Below are 20,832 nucleotides of genomic sequence, written 5' to 3'. Positions count from 1 at the left end.
GGAAGCTTAGATATTCTAAACTAGATTTATTTGAATCTTCTAATCTTACTTTTTAAAAAAAGTCCATGGAATTGTTTTTTCTTATCCCAATTTTTTGTTAAACATTCCTTCAATTTCTCTAGAGCTTTTAACAAACCTTTAACTGAACTGTTTTGCATTTATGGAAAAATAAGAGAATCACTTCTCTTCACCAGTGCCTCCTCTCAGTCTCCCTTAGCTAGGATCACATTTTAGTTCTCAAGCTGCTAGCTATCTGCAATTTGCTTCTGAAACAGTATATTAGCAGTGCACTTCAGCAAAAAGTCTAAATCACAATCAAAATTTAAAACAGCTTTTAAAAGCTACTGAACTAAAGATAAATGAAATAAATAATGCCATTACAAGCTGAGAGAAGAATCAAATGATTTCTTTCTTTAAGTGTTCATAACATCAAGTATTTGACTCTACACACTTTTACTAACCATACAAAATTGATTAGTAGAAGTAGTGAAAGCTCTCTTCAGTTTGTACATAGAAGAAAATGAGATGCACAAAATATGAAAATATTTCAACAAAAGATTTTATTAACTTTTTGGATTAAACTGTTGGATTTCTTTTAAAAAGACTATGGTGAGGAAACCTTAATGGCATTTTCAAAAGTGTGAGATCACTACTCAACTAGAATGTTTCTTTTCTTCATGTTCACTATGTCCATTTTCTTGTTCATGCTCCACTCTCCACTGTCTAGAAACAACACATCAAATCTAACGCTCAAATGAAAGGTGAAATGGTTTTAGTTAGAAAATGGACTGTGAATTACTAATAACGTGAAGTGACAAATTTCTAGCATCTTCACAAAAAGATGATATATGCTTCTAAGGAAATTGAAAAAACCTTCATACATTCCATCCCCATAATTCTAAATTCTATTAAACGTGAAGCATGTTTTTAGCTAAGTCATCTATAAAAGAAACCTTTCACTTCTGATGTGTAACTGTTTTAATTCAGGTGCTGATAAAAAGCACGAGGGAAGCACATGATATCAAAAAAAAGCACTGTGCAAATAAAATCTTAGCAATAGCTGGCTTTAAAAAAAAAAAAAAGTTGTTACAGCTTTCCAGCCATAAGGATGTTAGATCAGAACCAGAAAACTTTTATTTAACATGTTGGTGTAAGTTTGTACTTTGGATATGCAAAAGATGTTCATATGCCAAGAGACTGCCAACTTCTTCAGCTGTAACAGTGGATGCTATCTTTCATTTAATTCTGAAATGCGCTTACCATACAACATCTCTTCAGTACTTTGCATACTATACATGATAATTTATTTCAGTAATTTGCTACTTTAGTTTTGCTGTTTCCTACTAAAATAACTCATTATTCATCAAATTAAAAAACCATAAATTCTTATGAAAGCTAGCAACTGCCTCTAATTTTACTTAAAATACTTGAAGACATTTAAAGAAAAAAAATTCTTTTCAGATAGCATTATTTTCTTCAAATATGGACATGAGGAAAAATAAATGCTTAGAAACTGGATACTGTAAAATTTAAAGGGGGGTCATGGATGAGAAACATTCCTAGATTGTCCACTACAAGGCATGATGAAATAGTTCCTAAAAAAAAAATTAAAAAAAAAAAATGGAGAGCTTTAATTCTCCCAGTTGTTAGGAATTCGTTTTTTCCTAAGAAAAAAAAAAAAAAGGAAATAAAAAATTGGAGAACCAAACCCTGCACTCTACTTATATCTCCATGCAAGCAGCATTCAATTTACCTCAGTTTATATGTATTCAAGAGATTTTAGTACCATGAAAACCAATTAGGAATATAAAACTTACTCAGATTCTTGACCCTGAGTCAGTAACAATTTGTAGAAGTAAAGAACTATAGACCTGGGGCACAAAATCCTACAAAATTCATAAAAATATATTCTTCTCTTACATAGTCTTACCTCAAACTCTCTCCTTGTGCATTTGATGTGGTCCTTGTCATAATACATAGTAAACCTCATAAATATGAAAGTATTCTTGTATTGCTGTTCATACATTGTTGAACATTGATTTTTATCTGCCATAAGTTATCTTATGTAACTGCAACTTGGTCTGCTCTTCACTCTGTCTATGTAATAAGAATCCACACTGGAATTCTGGCATGCACCTAACTGCACACTACTGCAACCTGCCTCCATAAAAAGGTCATTGTCTTAGCTGTGGGACAGCAAGCCTCATAAATTGTCACAATTCAGGTTCTCTGTGGGCTTCTAGAAAAATTATAATAGTTTCCAATACTCACAGATTATACAAGAAAGACGCATACAGTATTTCTATAATTATAGGCTGTTTATAAATATTTTCTTGGAATAGTAATCAATATAACCTTGGAACAGAAGCAAGAAAGAACTTTCACAAAATTATTATAAGCTCCAGGTATCAGCAAACAATACAAACATAGAACAAGATATATACAAAAAGGAATTTATAACATAAATGCTTCATCTTCTTGGCTATGGCAACAGTAACAAGAATCATTATTACTACTTGCAATTCTTAGGTATAAGTAGTTATTAGCATACCCTAGCAATATACCAGAAATCTAAAAAACCCCCATAAACACAAACGGTTGTGCACACACACACATAAAACGTAAGTATCCAGCTCAGGCATTAAGAGCTTTTCCTTGTGGAACAGAAAGCGGAAGCTTGGGTCCCTCTGCTGTTAGCAGGCTAGCTCAGTCTCACTCTTCACCACAGACACTGCATCAGGGTAGGCCTCTGGAGACAACTGGAGATCAGAGGCTTATTGCTCCTACTTCAAATGCAAGGTTTATATACTTCAGCTCAGCAACAGAGTGCATTCTGCCAGAATACAACATTTATGGGCACGTTTTGGCTTATTGCAAGACAGAAAAAACGTCTGACAGATAAAAGTTACCACATTACAAAATGAACTTACAGTCACAGCCTATGCATTTACAAAGAAATTGCAGAGTCTGAACAAGCCTGTTCTCTTGGACTGCCTCCCAAAAAGTTTTATTTAAACATGAAAATGAGATGTACAGTGCCTTTAACAGAGAGAGCTTAGAAGAGATTCACCTCACATTAGGGTTCTGCTGCACTGAAGTACTTCTCAAAAGAGCCCTTAAATTAAATCTTCGCATTGTCATTTATCAAAACTCTTTCACTCCACCCACTGAGAGGTTTATACTTTATTTTCTTTACTACCTGATTGTTTAAGACTATGTGGGAAGTATGCTGGAAATCATGGTTACACAGTAGCACAGATCAGCTTTCTATTTTAAGTACTGCTGTAACAAAACAGTTTTACAGGAGGGTTGTGAGAACGCTGAAGAAAAAGGACTGCAAGCGGATTAAACACTGAATAAACTTTAACCTATTATTTTCCACTTCAAATTTATTATTACATTACAAACCAATAAGAAGGCCAATAGAAACTAGTTATATCTACCCACCAAGCTTTGATTTTACTCAGAAAAAACCCATACTGGTTTGAATTGGAAAAACTACATCTAGGAAGATTAAATGAATCCTTGTCTGTAGGACATAGCTATTATACATTATACATGTTAAGCTGTATTAAGGGACAGCATAAAAAAAATATTACAAATGCAAGGATAAGTTTACAAAAAAAGTATCATAATTACTTTTAAACACCTACTTGCTTCTGTAGCCACCGTTCTCTCCTTCTTTGTTTTCTTCTCAAGCTTTTCAACTTGTTTCTTTCTCTCTTACTCAGCCTTTGGCTGAAGGAGATACTTGTAGGCTGCAGGAAATCAACAGGTGAGATGTACTGTTCCTCCTCCATAGCACTTGTAGGTGAAGAAAGATTCATCACAAAAGGTGACCCATCAGCAATGGCATTTCCAGAAGATTGTCCAGGAGCTTCAAAATCACACTCATTTTCTGTTTCTTTATGTAGTAATGTGGTAAAGGAAGTAACTTGAAACCTTTTTTGTAATTTGTCAGCACTGGAACTAGACAGGTCCTTCAAAGGATGAACATCTTCCCTATTGGACTCTAACTGCAAGCCGCTTTGTGTGTAAACAGGTGGATTTTTGTTTTGGCTGTGGTAAATTGTTTCATATAATGGAGGTGACAAAACAAGTCTCTCTCTGATACTTAAATCCAAGCTATGTGATCTTCTGTGAAAAGATTTTACGGTGCATGCATCATTCATAGGATACAAAGTAGAAATACTTCTTTTTTGATTTAAAGGAAATGCTTTACTTCTTCTCTCAAAACTAGGAGCTCTCACTTCTAGACAAAGCGCTTCTGTTAATCTGCCAGTACTCTTATTATTCCTGGCCATGCACAAAAGCCCTTGATTTTTGATTTCCAAAGTTGCAGTTACCAGTTCATGGCGGGAATCCTTGCTAAAGCCAGAATGAATTTTGAGGAGAGGTAAGTGCTTCCCTGGTGATTTTGCAAATTTAATGGAGAAAGCTGGCTGATAGTCAGTCCGACTTTTGCAGAAGTGTATATTTACTAACTGTCCACATGAACATTTTTTGTTGCAAACAAAGTTAAAGCCCCCTAAGCGCGCTTCACAGAATGGGCAGTGCAGTTTTCCAATTGTCCATTGTGCCTATTCGTAAGAAAGAAAAATATATCAGAAACATTCATGGCAAACAAATAATTAAGAAATCACTACCAGAGTTACTTTGCTCCATTAATAAAGGGTTTACTCTTTGGTTTTCAAACATAACAAATGAGACTTCACAGCAGAAAGCAAATCCACCATAAATAATGTTTTGGTCAAAACTCTGCTTGCTGCAGTGACAACTTACTCTAAAAACTCTAGAACACACATTTCAAAATGTAGGGGTTTTGAAATATGTTTTAAAATTGTCCATAGATACAAAAATGCTGCAATTCTAATGAAAACAGCTCCTTTAAAGCAGTAAAATCAATTTACCATGTTAATCTGGAATTGGCAAGCACAGTTTCTCAGCTCTGAATGCTGATACATTTCTTGCATACTAAGTACAGTGGAAGGAGTTTTCTTACAAAAAGAATACAGCTTTTTGCTTTGTTTACAAAAGCTTGAAATGGCATTTGCATTTTGATGTATGTATTATTACAATATAATCTGTGTACAAATACTACACCAAATCATTAATACACTATAAGGAGTCAGTTATTTTCATTATTTTATTCTATGAATTTTATTTCAATCTTAAAGGCACTTTTCAAAAGAAAATATGTATCAAAGATCTAAAACTCCTACATATTAGCACGCATTACTATTTTTAGTAAATATATTCATCTCTCAGCTGAAACTTTATTGACGAAGTTATGCAAGTGTCTGTAGGATCAAATCCTGCATAAGAAACAACATTATCAACTCCAGTCACATATTACTCAATAGTGTGCCTAAAGTGGGGCTGAGCCATGAATACAGAAGCTCCACATTTCTAGTTAAAGCATTGCTTTCAGTTGCAGATGTCTTTCAAGGTAGTTTGAGAAGATGATTCTATGACTGATGTTTGTCTGATTGAAAGCTTCAGAAAGTTTCAGTAAAATCAATTTTGCAGTTCAGAAAAAAAAACCCCAAACTTGTGCAGAAAAAAGGTTATTTTTCATATGCAATGCTAGTAAAAGTTCTGAAAACACTTCTTTGAGAAACCTACTCCTGCCTTGTGGGTTCATACTGCAAAATGTCACAAAGCTTCACAGATGTGCCTTTCACTGCACTTACGAGATTCTGTTTAAATCTTGGTATGTTTTTAACCTAGACAAAAAAATACCTCAGTTGACATATGTCCAAAGGCTTTCAAATCCCTCAAAATTCCTTGAACATGCACAATCACTCTCAGTTTAGAAGGCTGACCAATCTATGCATATGACATTTCCAAAGAAGAATTAAGATGGTTCAGAGATTTACTGTAAGTCTCCTACACTCCATATACAGGTGTCATGGGCTAGGCACTAAAATTCAGAGAAAGTCCTCTCTAGTGCTACTAATGTATCTTTCTGGCACTCAGGCATTATGGAACAGAAACCTGGGTCTCCAAATGGAGAGGAAGAGTGATTCATGAAGGTTTGGGAAGAAAAGTAGAAGCCTGGCAAAACTGGGAACTCAATAGATGGTAGGAAGAAAAAGGACATCTCTAGGTCGTATGTGCAGAGAAACTGGGAGATGAGGTGCAGTACAAGGGAGTTCAGGACTGATTTAGCATGAGTTTGGCAATGGACTGATAAAGCATTGACTCAGTAAAAGAAGTAACAGCCTACTACTGGAGGAGGTGGTAGGGGGAAAATCAGCAAGATATGAAAAAGAGATGAGGGTACACAGATTTATTGATGGATTGCATAAAGAAGAAAAACTGAGACAGGCTAGCCAGAGAAGCTCATACAAGTGAAGAGTGATGGGAAAAAGAAAATGTAAGCAAATAAAGGTAACTAGCATCACTACCCAAATATTTGTGATTATTGAAGTTCATCTATACTAATGTGTGCATGAAACCAAATGAGACTGGTTAAGAACAGGGACAGATGGCAAAAAAGAACTGGCTGGGAAACAGTGGGTTTTTACAGCCTGCAAATAGACTATGTGCTTATGTAAAATGATTAGCCTTTGATTCAGGAGTCATAAGAGAGAAAATAACACATGATCAGAAAATTATTCAGAGCCCAGGAGATCTGGGGATAAGTCGGAATTGTTTAAAAACCCCACACATTTGTCCATAAACCCACAGGACTCTTCCAGAGAAGTCAGAATTGAATAAGGCAAGTTCCCAGGATATTAAAGCACAAAATGAACACTAAGATATTTAAGATCTTCACAGAGAATTGCATTCTCTGCCTCTGCCACCAGTGGAGCGCAGCTCCTCTGCAATCTTGAGCAATTAAGCCTTTCCTGACCAGTCTACATGTTCTGTATTTCCCAGGTCTCCAACCTGACCCTCTAAGCTTTCAAAAGCAGAAGGCTGGCCATTTACAGCTGAAGGTGAAAAGAATAGTATTACTATCAATATTGAATCCAGTATTACTGAAATAACATGCAAAGTACTGTAAAAACCTATGATCAGGCATTCAAGATTAGGCAGTTCTGTAAAGTGAGGAAATACTTCATCACTACTAATTTTCACGCACACCACCAAGATTAATGTTTGTGAAACAGATACACTATTCTGTCATGCACTATTGAAGGGATGAGTAATTGTAAAATTAATTAATGTTTAACAAAATAAAACAGAGAGCAATACAATAAGGAAAGACAAAACAAACTTTCCTGACTTTTGAATGCTTAGGTTTACAATCATGTTTTTTTTTTTTCACATTTTCAGGGTACACTTGCTTAGATTGAAGTTACTTGCAATACAGTAATACTTAGACACTGAAGTTTAAGCAGAATGCAGGTATCATTTCTCTCAAAAATCAAAGATTCATCAGAGAAAAACTGTAGGGCAAAGGAAAAGCACTGCTTCTGCTTATTAATAATAGCTATTCAACAACATTAACTTGTAGACTTAAACCAAAGAAAATACTTAATTCAGGCAACAGTACAACAGGAAAGCTGTGGGATGGTTTGACATTTCAAATGGGGAGTTAAAACTCAAAAGCAGTGACACTGGCTTGTCATCAGACCTTTGAATTTGCTTTCTATTGATGTTACAAAATAACACATTAAATATAAAAGACTTCACATCATATTCCAGCAACAGCAATCTTAACAAACCGCCAGTGAGTTTTATGGAGAAACACACTTCTTACTACCACTGTCAACATATGTGCCAGTACTGCAAGATACGATGACCAAGACAAACCAAAACCCAAAGCCTAGATCATAATATAATTTTAAGCACTGGAACTGTTGCAAAGGTGCCTGCAACAGTTGCTTGGACAAACTGAAATACATTCATTTACAAATAGGCAGGAACAGAATTTATCACTTGTAGATTTTGTGCCTACGTAAAAAAAAACAACCAACATGTAAGATCAAAAAAAAGCCTCTCTAAAAGGTAATGACAGAAGTTACCAAGAGCCCCCTCAGTTAGAGGGTCTCTATAAAACATGTGGACCTTGGAAGAAAAGTGTCCTTGAAATTTATTTCTCTACTTATTTCACATTGGGGATTATAAAGAGGCAAGTAAAAAATTATTTACCTTTTCAATGACACATTTTACCCACTCTGGAATTGCTTCTAAGTTCACATGCCATACATTGCAAGGCTCCTGAGCAGCAGATGAAGGTTGAGATGCCTGTTAAAAAAAAAAGGAAAGAATTATTGTACTGATATTCAACATTTATTTAAGTTTTGTTTTTTGTTTTTTTTTTGTCTAAATACACCCAGGAGTCAGCCTACCAAATTCAGTAAATATTAACAAATGACAGAACTCAAAGATGTTGGTGCATTCCTTAAGCTAAAAATCGAGTAAATGCTGTCACTATTTCTCTATTTCTGAATCTAAGGATACTGGACAGACTTCACTGCAGAGATAGGAGGCATTTGGAGATGGTTTTGTTTTATTTACAAGTATGCAACTTACAATCTCCCAAGTATATTCAGAAATTTATTTCAGAAGCACTATCAGCTGGCACAATTTTCTGGTAAAGAAAGGAGAATTTAAATTCTAGTTTATATAAAGACTGTTTTCAGTACCACACAACTATGCCAAAAATATTTTAAATTATTTTTTAATGCTTGTTAGAGTAACTAGCAGAGAAATCAGGGACTCTTAGTAGCTTTTGATTTTTAACTGCGATAATGTGACTAACTGAAGAGAAAACAAAATCTTAAGAACTGTAGCATTTCATTAATTGAACCTAAAATAAAAACAATTACCTAACTAACTGCTTTTTAGCACAGAAGTGATACAACTATAATTAAATCTTTTAATATGATTTAGAATGTCAGTAAAGTTATAAGATGGCTAAAAAAATAAGAAAACTCTGGTGAGAAGGTCTTAAAATCTGTTGTTAAAATTTATGAATATGGAAAATCACTGACTCCTATGTTATGAAACTCATAGGAATAAAACTCTATTAGGCTAAAAATTGAAAGTGGGCTATACACAGAAGACAGAAGCTTTTAGAAATTCTCCAAGTAATGACAGCAGACAGATAAATCTGTTTCTCATGTTCATGCTACCATCTTCCTTCTATCTTTGGACAATACCTGTACTTCAGTTTGGGTGTAATTCTAATTTAAAGTGCTTATACTGCATTCGTAAATTCAAAAATCGGTTTTAAGGTCTGTTCTAAGATTTTTCTCTTTTACTCATATTTCAGCTATGTCTTTGACTAAAGGTCTAAAATTCATCAGGGAAAGGAAACATACTGAAAACATTTCCCATAATAGTACAATCTGACTCCCAGTGTCTTGGGAAGTAGCACTAAATTACATTCTTTTATCTGCTATCTACTTAATTAGGGAAGGAGATACTTCAGTCTTGTGCACAGTGATGGCAGATCTCCACTAACAACTAAAAGCTCCATCACAGGGCACAGAAATCTTCTTTTCACTACATCTTTCCCATGAAAGAAGTTGAAATTTCCCTCCCATACACCCAAGAGCTGCTTCAAATGATGCACAAAATAAAGACTCCCAAGTATGAAAGTTATTACAGAACCTCAAGCTCTGTAAGAAGTGATTAAAATAATAATAACAATATTAATTATATCAGGAACTAAAAGATAACAACTTTGCTTCTACCTCTATTGCTTATACCATCCTCCACTGCCAAAACGAACAGTGTTACATTTCTAGTGTGTTCATAAAAATATTAATAAAACTCCCCTTCTATTTGCTTTTTTGCTTTGATTCAAGATCACGCGATGAAAGCACAGTCTTTTGGCATATCTGGAAAGACCCTAACTCTTTATGATTACTAACTGACATTATAAAGCAGAGGAAATACTCTGTCATTGTTTATTCCCTGTGATGATTTTTCTGTTCATTTTAATAAATTAACAGAATAATGTAAATTACTAAGTGGTGTTTTAGTCTTCCCGAACATGCTCCCTCCTCGGAGCAGGCTAATCTGAGCTATTTTTGTGCACAGACTATCCCCTACTTTTTCAAAATGAAGAGCAAAATTTTCTGATGTAGGAAACTCTCAATGCACACTCAACTACCACAGCAGAAATCAGTGTCTCTATTTAAAACAGTCCTTAGAAAAAAAGACTTCTCTATTAATAGTTATTAAAACAAAAAATTACTTCATTAAAACTGTCAAAACAAGAACCCATTCTTACATGAAAAATGGTAACACTGTATACTCCACACAATCTAGTAGTCAAATGAGTCATAAATACCAGCCTTCCTATTGCAGAACAAAAAGGTGATTACTGCTTGCTTGGCTTCTGTAGCATTGCTGCTTACATACTCTCTATGGAATTTTCCATATTTTTGTACTTATCTTCACAGTACATTAATTAATAACTGAGGGCAAGTCTAATTCTTCTCTTTTATTTAAAACCAGTGACATTGGAAAATGTTACAAACTCCCACCATATGCTATACTTACATCAGATGGTTCTTTTTTATGAGATTTTTCAAGGCAAACAGAATTTGCTACATATTTTCTACATCTCCAGCAACGTAGAACATCAGCCTCTTGGTTACTCATTTCAACTTGTGATTCTTCAGTTCTGTATCGCTACCTGTAAACACACACATACAAAACATTCAATTCAGTTACCTGCTGAAACCACACATGGTTTCTTTTTGTGACCCAGAAGTCTATCAATAGCCTCTTCTGTATAAAGGAGACATTATTTACAAACATTCTCTGATCTTGTACAGCATGTCACCTAGACATTTTAAATAGCAAAAATGAAAAGAGTTGTTTTTATTTCCAGGTTGCATATATTACTAAAAGGTAACAAGAAGACCAAATTTTAAAAAACACACCCCGAGCAAAAAAGGAAACCCACAAACTTCCTCAATGTTTAGATAAAGGACAATTCCAGTTTTCCCAGAATATGCCCATAACTGATTTGTATCATTTCTTTTAAGATTCCATTAACGTATTTTAACTGAAGGTGGCCAAGCAAAATATCATGAAAGAAACACTCACAGAAAAGGCAGAATTTACACTGGAAACCTGTCTTGTTTATGACAAAAATGTGATGATTCAAATACCTTGACTAAATCAGAATCTCTCTTAATTTTTTATGAACCTCGCTGTGTCAGCACTACTACCTTCTGTATCAGACACATTTCAAAAGTGTAATGTAAAAAAATCCTGTATCTGTCTATGAATGACTTCTTTTTTTTTTTTCCCCAAGTAAATTCAGGCTCTGAAAGATTTTTACAGGCTGTGTGTATCACTTTGCTGTGATAAATGAGACATTAGACTTCACAGGGTATTGAAAAAATTATTACCAGTTATGAATTTGTTTTTATCACCCGAACATTTTAAAGCTGTTCTAATTAATTTATTGTTCACAATTCCGTAACATGCTGCTAGAATGAATTTAATCTTATCATAGCTCAGTAAGAACTTCAAATCTAACACCAACCAGGAAGGACTGAAAGACTTTACATAAAGCTAGCTCAGATGTGCTTTTCATGTACAGCCAAATCCCCAACGATTAAAATGTATTCTTGAAATGTACTACTGTTAGTGATATACATCTTGCATACCTTATATGCTGTATACATGTACTCAAATAGTATATATTTAAGTCTCTGCATACATTCTGTTCCCCTTATGCTAATTGTTATAGAAAAAGCTGTTTTGCTATCTGTTGAACAGCTGCTTAATTTGGGGCTAATACTGCAGCGGGGTATAAAACTATTACTGATAGACCTCTGAACCAAAAGATAAAGGACTGACAGATAAACGTGCTTTTTATATTTAAAAGACAAGGTTCAAGTCATGCAAACAAAGGCTGTCTAAGGATCACTGGCACTTGAAGTGATGTAAACATCCCTCTCAACTGAATTATATTTAGCAAGCAAACACAGTTGTACAGCAAATAAAAGCTCTTTTTTCTAAACTTGTACATTTGAAAATGAACTTCATATTTCTGCATGTATCTTTAATTTTCAAATAAACTTTCCTGGCAGAAACTTTTATATAATAATAATATAATAACCTGCACAGCATAGGCTGTATTTTGTATAACAAAGAATGCTAACAGTGAACTTATTAAAAAAAAACCAACAAGCCATCAAAATGCAAATACTTTGTAAGACTATACCACAGTAGGCTGGTGGTCGTCTTGATTAGTTGAATTTAAAAAAGGAAAATTCCTGTAGGTCTGCATGTATATGTCTTTTGCAGCTCTTACATAGAAAGAAAAGCTAAAAATGCACTCTAACACAGCACACAGGTTTCTACACATAAAACAGAATAATAGAATCACAGAAGAGTTAGGGTTGGAAAGGACCTTAAGATCATCCAGTTCCAACCCCGCTGCCATGGGCAGGGACACCTCAAAATAAACCATGTCACCCAAGGCTCTGACCAAACTGGCTTTGAACACCACCAGGGATGGAGCATTCACAGCTTTCTTGGGCAACCCATTCCAGTGCCTCACCACACTCACAGTAAAGAACTTCTTCCTTATATGCAATCTGAACATCCCCTGTTTAAGTTTTAACCCATTACCCCTTGTCCTATCACTACAGTCCCTAATGAAGAGTCCATCCCCAGCATCCCTATAGGCCCCCTTCAGAGATTGGAAGGCTGCTATGAGGTCTCCATGCAGCCTTCTCTGCTCCAGGCTGAACAGCCCCAACTTTCTCAGCCTATCTCCATACAGGAGGTGCTCCAGTCCCCTGATCATCCTCGTGGCCTCCTCTGGACTTGTTCCAACAGTTCCATGTCCTTTTTATGTTGAGGACACCAGAACTGCACACAATACTCCAAGTGAGGTCTCACAAGAGCAGAGTAGAGGGGCAGGATCACCTCCTTCGACCTGATGGTCACACTCCTTTTGATGCAGCCCAGGATATGGTAGCCTTTCTGGGCTGAGAGTGCACACTGGTGGCTCATGTTCATGTTCTCATCAACCAATACTCCCAAGTCCTTCTCCGCAGGGCTGCTCTGAATCTCTTCTCTGCCCAGCCTATAGCTGTGCCCGGGATTGCTCCGACCCAGGTGTAGGACCTTGCACTTGGCATGGTTAAACTTCATGAGGTTGGCATCAGCCCACCTCACAAGCGTGTCAAGGTCCCTCTGGATGGCATTCCTTCCCTCCAGCGTATCAACCGAACCACACAGCTTGGTGTCATCGGCAAATTTGCTGAGGGCACACTCAATCCCACTGTCTGTATCACCAAATGTCATTGCAAATAAAATTCAGACTAGGGACAATGTGAGCCCTCTCTGGAAGCTATCAGAAGAAATGGCTACCCTGGATTTGGAGAAGGCTGAGGTTCTTAATGACTTCTTTGCCTCGGTCTTCATTGGCAAAGGCTCTGACCACGCCACTCAAGTCTGGAAGGCAGATGCAGGGGCTGTGAGAATGAAGACCTTAGGCCCACTGTAGGAGAGGATCAGATTCAAGACCATCTTAAGAATCTGAATGTACAGAAGTTGATGGGGCCTGATGAAATCCATCCGCGGGTCCTGAAGGAGCTGGCAAATGAATTTGCTAAGCCACTGTCCATCATATTTGAAAAATCATGGCAATCAGGTGAATTTCCCAATGACTGGAAAAAGGGAAATATAACCCCCATTTTCAAGAAGGGGAAAATGGATGACCCAGGGAACTACAGACCAGTCGTCTCACCTCTGTGCCTGGCAAAATCTTGGAGCAGATTCTCCTAGAAGGCATGCTAAGGCACATGAAAAACAAGGTGCTTGGTTGACAGCCAGCATGGCTTCATTAAGGGGAAATCCTGCCTGACCAATTTGGTGGCCTTCTATGTTGGGGCTATGGAACTGAGGGACAGGGGTAGAGCAGTTGATGTCGTCTATCTGGATTTGTGCAAAGTGTTCGACACTGTCCCACATGACATCCTTGTCTCTAAATTGGAGAGACATCAATTTGATAGGTGGACCACTTGGTGGATAAAGAACTGGCTGGACGGCTGCATGCAAAGAGTTGTGGTCACTGGTTCAGTGTCCAGCTGGAGACCAGTAACGAATGGTATCCCTCAGGGATTAGTGTTGAGACAGGTCTTGTTCAACATCTTTGTCAGTGACAGACAGTGGGATTGAGTGCGCCCTCAGCAAGTTTGCCGATGACACCAAGCTGTGTGGTTCGGTTGATAACGCTGAAGGGAAGGAATGCCATCCAGAGGGACCTTGACACGCTTGTGAGGTGGGCTGATGCCAACCTCATGAACTTTAACCATGCCAAGTGCAAGGTCCTACACCTGGGTCGGAGCGATCCCAGGCAGAGCTACAGGTTTGGCAGAGAAGAGATTCAGAGAAGCCCTGCGGAGAAGGACTTGGGGGTGTTGGTTGATGAGAAAATGAACATAAGCCGCCAGTGTGCGCTTGCAGCCCAGAAAGGCGCTGAGCCATGTTTGTTGTGGCTGTCCTGCTTTCAGATCAGTTGCTTTGTGTGAGATGTTTCCCTCCAGAATAGCATGTAGACCTACCAAAGTGTTAAAAAGCCTATGCTCCTTCATATGTCTTGTTTTATTTCCTTAAAATGTTCTTTTATGATTCAGTCCCAGAAAAGCCAGAGGGTCCGAAGACCTCCTTCCCAAGTCAGGCTTTCAGCTCCTTTTCCTGAAAATGATTTGTCTAACTTTCTCTTACAGATGACAGAGATTTCACACCCTTCCCAAACTATTTAATTACCTTCTTATCTTCTATTATTTTAATTCTTCCCCTAACATCTACCCTGAATTTTCTTGCAATTTTCCTTATTCACTGTGAATACAGAAAACAGCTCCTTTTCTCCATAAAGAAAATTTTACACCATTAAACACCTACTATATATATTAGCTCCCCTTCAAACTTAAGTTTGTGCTATATAAATCCACTTCTTTCTCCCTTTCTTCACCAGTCATGGTTTCTTGATCTCCAGCTGTCGCTGCTATTTAGTGAACTCTTCAAATAGGTCAGCTATTCTTTCATAGCAGCGTTTAAATCTGGATGCTGAACTCAAAGTTTCCTGTCTAGGGAGCACATTAGACCATTCATAAATTTTCAAGGGTAAAAAAGAATTGAGAAAGCCTCACTATGGTGAAAACTAATATAAAATTCACTGAATCCATTTGAAAATGTTGTTTCTTACATTTATAAGGACAGGAAACTGGAATATTAAGTAACACCTCCCAGCAGCAAATAATTTTTAAGGAGTTTCAGCATGAGATACATAAGATTTTCAGATCCATACAAGCTCATCAACATGTTAAGGGAAGAGGAAACAGGAACTGCATTTTTCCCCCTCCTCCCATTCTGTCTGGAAAATCTACAAGCAACACCACAGAAAGCTAGTGAACTATTCACAAAGAAAACAAAATAGGTGAAGGATCAAGCAGTAGACACAGCAGTCAGAGAAATGGTACAGAGCTGATCAGCTTCCTGTTTATTCATCACTCCTTGAATGGGACACTTTCCCTTCTAGCATCATCTCACTAGTAAGAAGTCCTCTTTGATATTTATGTTTAAGTTCCTTATACAATCTGAATTGTACAATGCGTTAAGCTTTGCCCATTTCTTCTTCAAAAAGATTGCAGGAAAACATGAAGTAAATCCCCAAGAAAAAAATCTCAAAAGTTCAAAATTAAGAACTAAATACAACCCCCTACATTCTATTGAAAACCTGGCCTAGAATTTTTCAACTAGATTGCCCCTAATCCCCAAATGCATAAATTGAAAAAGAAAAAAAAAAAAATAAGGGTACAGTGGCACAGTGGTTCTCAATGCCTTTTTTGTTCAAAAGTCACCTGTGATCCTTTCAGAATACTGCAGCCATGGAGACTACAATAATAATTAGGTCACGAGAAATAAGGGCACAGAAACTTGAGCATTAGTTACCAAGAGTCTTGAAAAAATAATGAGTGGCACCTTTGACGGAGGATGACATGACAGAAGCTAGATGAGCTGTCCTAGCCAACAGGTGTCCATACCAGAAGTTCCTCCTCCCAGAAAGGCAGGAACTGACACTTCGCTAGGAAGAGACACAATCATGAAAAGCACTCTGCTATAAAAACATCCTTGCTGCTATTGTGTGATCTCGTGTCTATTCCTTAAGAGACACTTTTAAATACATGCTTCATCAGTGTTTCTCAATAAGTAGGATTTAAAGAACTGTTTCCAGACTGCCAGACATGCAAGACAGCAAAGTGCACAGCACCTGCTCAGCTATGAACTGCCCTACCAGTTCAGCTATTGCTGTGTGATCAGCCCCCCTATCACGGCCCACTGGTTGATGAGAAAGAACGGCCAGTGTATGATACACTTTCTCTTGTAGCACGAGTAGCCCAAATAATTAAAAGGCAGTTAAGATAAAGGCAGTTAATAAATGCAACGCGTAAACCTGTTAAAAAATCCTACTGCATGCTGCTGAAATCAACAGGTCTAGTATGAATCGCAACAAAAAATTTGACGGGGCACACATCAAGAGGTCAGCAGAAAACCACACACTGGCTCTTAAATGTCCTTCTTCCATGAGATCCTGCAGACCAGTACTGTCCGTTTCACGCTCTTGCATCCACAAACATTAGTTGTAGCACGGAATGAAGGACGACAGAGGCAGGAATACTATGCCCGCCTCCCAGCGTAACGTGAGCTACCGATCGCAAGCCACCAAGCTGCACAGCCGCCGCAGCTGCCCCAGCCGGGCACCGACCAACTTCGGGCCGGGGCTCCTGCTGGTCGTGAGGAGACTATGGGGAGCACGGCAGCCGCCCCAGAGTGGCAGAGGGAGGGACAGGCTGGGCTGCAGAGGCTCCCGGGGCGTTTCGGGTGCTGACCACCGGCGGCTACACCACGAAGTTAACTCTGAAAGTCGGGGCCGTCGCCGCCGCACTCCGGCGCCCCCTCAAGCACGCAGCTCCCGGCAGGTGTCCGCACCTCCGCGCTCAACCCGCGCACCCAGCCCCCTTGGCTCGGCGGCCCGCACAGCTCAGGGCCCGTCTCGGCCCAACGAGCGGCGGCGGCACCTCCCTCCGCCCTCCCACCCTGACCCTGACCGGGTTCAGCTCACCGGGCCTCGCTTTGCGAGGCTGAGAGGAGGCGACACAGCTGGGGCGAGCGAGAGAGCGGGCAGGCGGGCGGGGAAGGGGTTGCGCAGCAGCAGCAGCTGCTCTGGCAAACGGGAAGAGACGGGAGACAAACGGCGGCGGAAAGCGCTGCGCCAGCGCGGCGCCTGCCCGGCCCGGCCGGCCGTGGAACTCACCCTGGGGAAGGCCAGTCCTCTCGGGCGGCGTCGGCAGCGTCCCTCGTCTCCGCGGAAGGACGGGCCCATCGCCAGCCGCGGGGCCCGCCCTGCTGTCACTGAGAAGAGGGCAGCGGCCGCGCCAGCCGGCGCCCTGCCGAGGCCTGAGGGTGGCACGTCCTCTCGTCTCCTGACTGACAGAGATGGAGCCGGGGTGGGGTCAGCCAAGGTGGAAAGGGTGCAGCGGTGAATTACGGGGAGCTGAATGGAAACTTCTCAGTAAAAAGTGGGACAAAATATATGTGCCTTCACGCCCGAGGAACAAGCCCAGAGCCAGAAGTCAAAAGAGCTGGGCTAGGGACATCAGAGGGACCGGCAAGTGCCAGCAAGGAACCACGTACTGGCAGGGTGTCACCAGTAACCCCTGACTATTTCAGTAGGCTGCAAGAGCAAAGAGGGAAGCTTTACAGTAAAAAGGCGGGGGGGGGGGGGGGTGAAGTAAACTTGTGACATTTTATAGGGAATTTCTGCAAATCGTGCAGAGCTGTGTGGGAGAAGAGGCAGGCATACCGATCTGAAGAAAGCCGCACCATGGGCAGTTTGCTGGTGTCCATACCTCGCTAGTGAATAGAAGCTGATAAACTAAGTGGGCTTTGTTTTCACCTTGGAAGTGTTCTGACTTTTAGTGATGGTACTGTGACTTGATCAGGAGCTAACGTGCTCGTAGCTGACAGTCTGCTAATAATAGTTGTTCAACTTCAAACACGGAAAGGGACCAGTTACTGAAGCAGTGTGGATGTAGGGAAGGCAGGAAGGTTGCTGAGGAATAAAAATTTAGAATCTGCCCACTTTTTCCTGTGGAGGTGGTTTGAAATACTGAAACCTCCATTTCACTGTTTCTCCTACACTTACATACAATTTTAGTGTTTTTTCCTGCATTTCGATGCACGTTCCCTGTGGATCAAGACAAGGTTTGTCATCAGGTAAGCTATTTTGGATGAGGTAGGACTCACTGTAAGATTTGGGCTGTCATGAATGCAGAAGTACACTCCCACCGTCTCTTTTTTTTTTTTTTTAAGTTTCAGTGCTCTTACCTGTTGTTGGTTTTTTTTTACTGCCCTGTTATTATTCTAACAGACTGCCTAATAACACTAGCAGTATTAGTCTGTTTTGTCTTGGTAGAGTATATATTTATCCTGTTCCTGCCATTTAGAGTTCTAATGTGAAAAGTTTTCAGACAGTGTGATACAAATATTTTAAGTAACAATGTACCTCATCTGTTCAGAAAGCCTTGTTTTTCAGTAATTACAGCTAACTAACTTACTTGTTTGTGCTTAAATACTGTAATTGGATCTCGTGGGTTGTCTTGGTTTGGTTTGGTTTTTTTTTTCTGCGAGGGTTTTTTTTTTTTGTGTGTGTGGTTTTGTTGTGTTTTTTTTTATAAACATCAAATTACTCTGTGCTATGATGAACCATTTTCCTATCTTACCATTCTCTCCCTACTCCATGATTAGAAAAGCTGTTGGTTTTATTTTTGAGGAGAGGATTATTAAGGTCTTTTTAATGATTGTTATATTTGGTGACATGTGCTAATTGATATTTTTGTCTTGCTTAATGTAGACCTAGTGAAGAAAGTCTACATAAAGAAGTTCACAAACGCTCACAATAATTCTGTTTTGCTCTGCCATGACTGTACAGTAATTATATGTAGAAGAGACAGGCTGTTATTTTGAAATAATTTCTAGTGTGGTACAGTGTACTTAAACTGAAAGGGCTGTTTAGATAAAGCACTATGTACAGTGTGTATCTATATGTATCTATATAGTAAAAATATAAGGTGTTGCAGGTTATAGGGCATTTTCTAGCAAACTTAATTGGTAAAGGCGGGTAGAAACAAGTGAAATAGATGAATTGAGGAAATAAAATACAGGTTAAAATTACTTTAAGGCTTCACCTTCTGACATAAAAGAATATTGAAACGATTAGGGGAGAAAGCTTTAACTCTTACATCTCATCTGCTTCCACTTTAGTAAGATGTAGGGTTGGATTATGTGAATTTAATGGCAACCCATCCTTAAGGAGAAATATCAGTGAAGATAGCAATGGAGAGAAAGAAATTAAAGGCACCATATGGCTCATGTCACAGCAACAGCGAATAGCATAAGGAAAAATAGAACAGTGCTACTTCCTATAAGATTATATTTTGAGAATTTTGTTCAGCATATTTGATTTTGTTAAACAAGGGAAGCAAGGGCAATGTGCCATTCAGTTGTGTGGTTAGCTGTATTTATTTTCTCAGAGAGAGTTTGTCAAAGGATGAGAGCAGGGCAGTTGGCCTGTGCAAAGTTAAGAGTGGCTTAGGTGGTCTAAGAAGTTTAATGGGTATTGCTTGTGCTGTAGTTTTGGGGATATGTGACAGCCTCGTGCAAATGCTTATTTCAAGGCAGAATATATACAAATTGCTTTTTACTGGGATAGCCCCTTGAGTCTGTGGTGAGCATTCCAAGGATCAGTGTCAAACTGACACACAGTAAATCAGAAACCAGAGAGTATTTTTGACGTGCTGTTCTGAGACAAGGATGGTATAGTGGTAAGACTATACTGAAGGCTGTATGCAGTGTATTAGTGAACACTGAAACAGAGTGCAGTGGTGTTGTGATTTGTGCATAGAAAATGACTCATACTGTTTTCATGTCCATGGCACATAGATAGTATATCCAGTTCACGCATGCTCCATGAACGCTTCTGACAGGTGGCAGTGTATTCCAAAAGCCCTAGCATGGATGCATCATTTTTCTCGACAATAGTGTTGATGAAGCTGGGAAAAATAATCCTTGGCTGCCTAAGAAACTGAATGAGTTGACTTTTACTCCTGTAGATTTCCTTTCTAAAATACATCTTCTCCAAAAGAAAAAATTACATTTTCTCCAGATGTTCAATAGTGCACTAATGACTAGTGGCATTAGCTTGTTTCCGTAATCCCTGGGTCTGGGATGCCTGTTAGGCTGTCCCCATCATCTGGGCCACCTCTAAAACCTGCATATCTATTATTTGATCATCTGTGCTGGAGGAAAGTATCTTAAGAAGATGGTCAGAGAGGAGAAAAGAATGAAGAAATGGAAGCTGTTAGGTAGAACTTTCAGGTCCTGATACTGAGCATGGGAGGAAATTTATTGTTGCCATTACCTGTGTTTTTCTAAGCAGCTTGCATACTTAAACAGCATTGTGGTGGTAGAAGCCTTCACTATAGGATTAATTGTTGGAAAAAACTTTGCTAACAACACTAGGCATTACATAAAACATAACATTTCATTGTATAGAGATTATAATATTTTTGCTTTTTATTGTCCTTTCAAAAATACACCCTGATTTCCAATTTAACTTATCATTGAACAGCTTTTCCTATTACAAAGTAAACTGTAGGAAAATTACATTTCTTCTTCCTTCATTTGATGATAATGGTTTATATTTGCAGTTAAGGTTCCAAGTCTGATTTGTAAAGTTTGTCATACTCATAAAAAATTTAAAGCGTATACAGAATAGTCATCAGTTAACAAATCGTTTGATTTCCTTTTGCTTCTTTTTGAAAAACAATCAGA

General features: G+C 38.6%; 1 protein-coding gene across 3 annotated transcripts in view; it reads right to left on the bottom strand.

Moving 5' to 3' along the window:
- The window catches only part of RNF180 (ring finger protein 180), a 71,226-nt gene extending 53,602 nt beyond the window's left edge, over positions 1-17,624 (bottom strand). The window contains exons 1-4 of one of the 3 annotated variants that reach the window (XM_061342674.1): positions 17,063-17,624; positions 10,468-10,603; positions 8,104-8,199; positions 3,654-4,580 (exon numbers count right to left, since the gene is read on the bottom strand). In XM_061342674.1, the coding sequence (XP_061198658.1) occupies positions 3,654-4,580; positions 8,104-8,199; positions 10,468-10,569 (1,125 nt within the window). In that variant the 5' untranslated portion in view covers positions 10,570-10,603; positions 17,063-17,624. Of the gene's footprint in view, positions 1-3,653; positions 4,581-8,103; positions 8,200-10,467; positions 10,604-16,393; positions 16,456-17,062 lie in introns of those variants that run through there. The other 2 variants (XM_061342675.1, XM_061342676.1) reach the window with 2 other exon arrangements.
- Positions 17,625-20,832: the final 3,208 nt, after the last annotated feature.

Source organism: Neopsephotus bourkii, unplaced genomic scaffold (assembly GCF_033783945.1).
Source record: "Neopsephotus bourkii isolate Nb327-2 ecotype Australia unplaced genomic scaffold, CSIRO-AGI_Nbou_v1 NB_1810, whole genome shotgun sequence".
Classification (NCBI taxonomy): domain Eukaryota; kingdom Metazoa; phylum Chordata; class Aves; order Psittaciformes; family Psittacidae; genus Neopsephotus; species Neopsephotus bourkii.
Note: the sequence above shows the minus strand (reverse complement) of the source record. Positions and strands in the feature narration are given on the sequence as shown.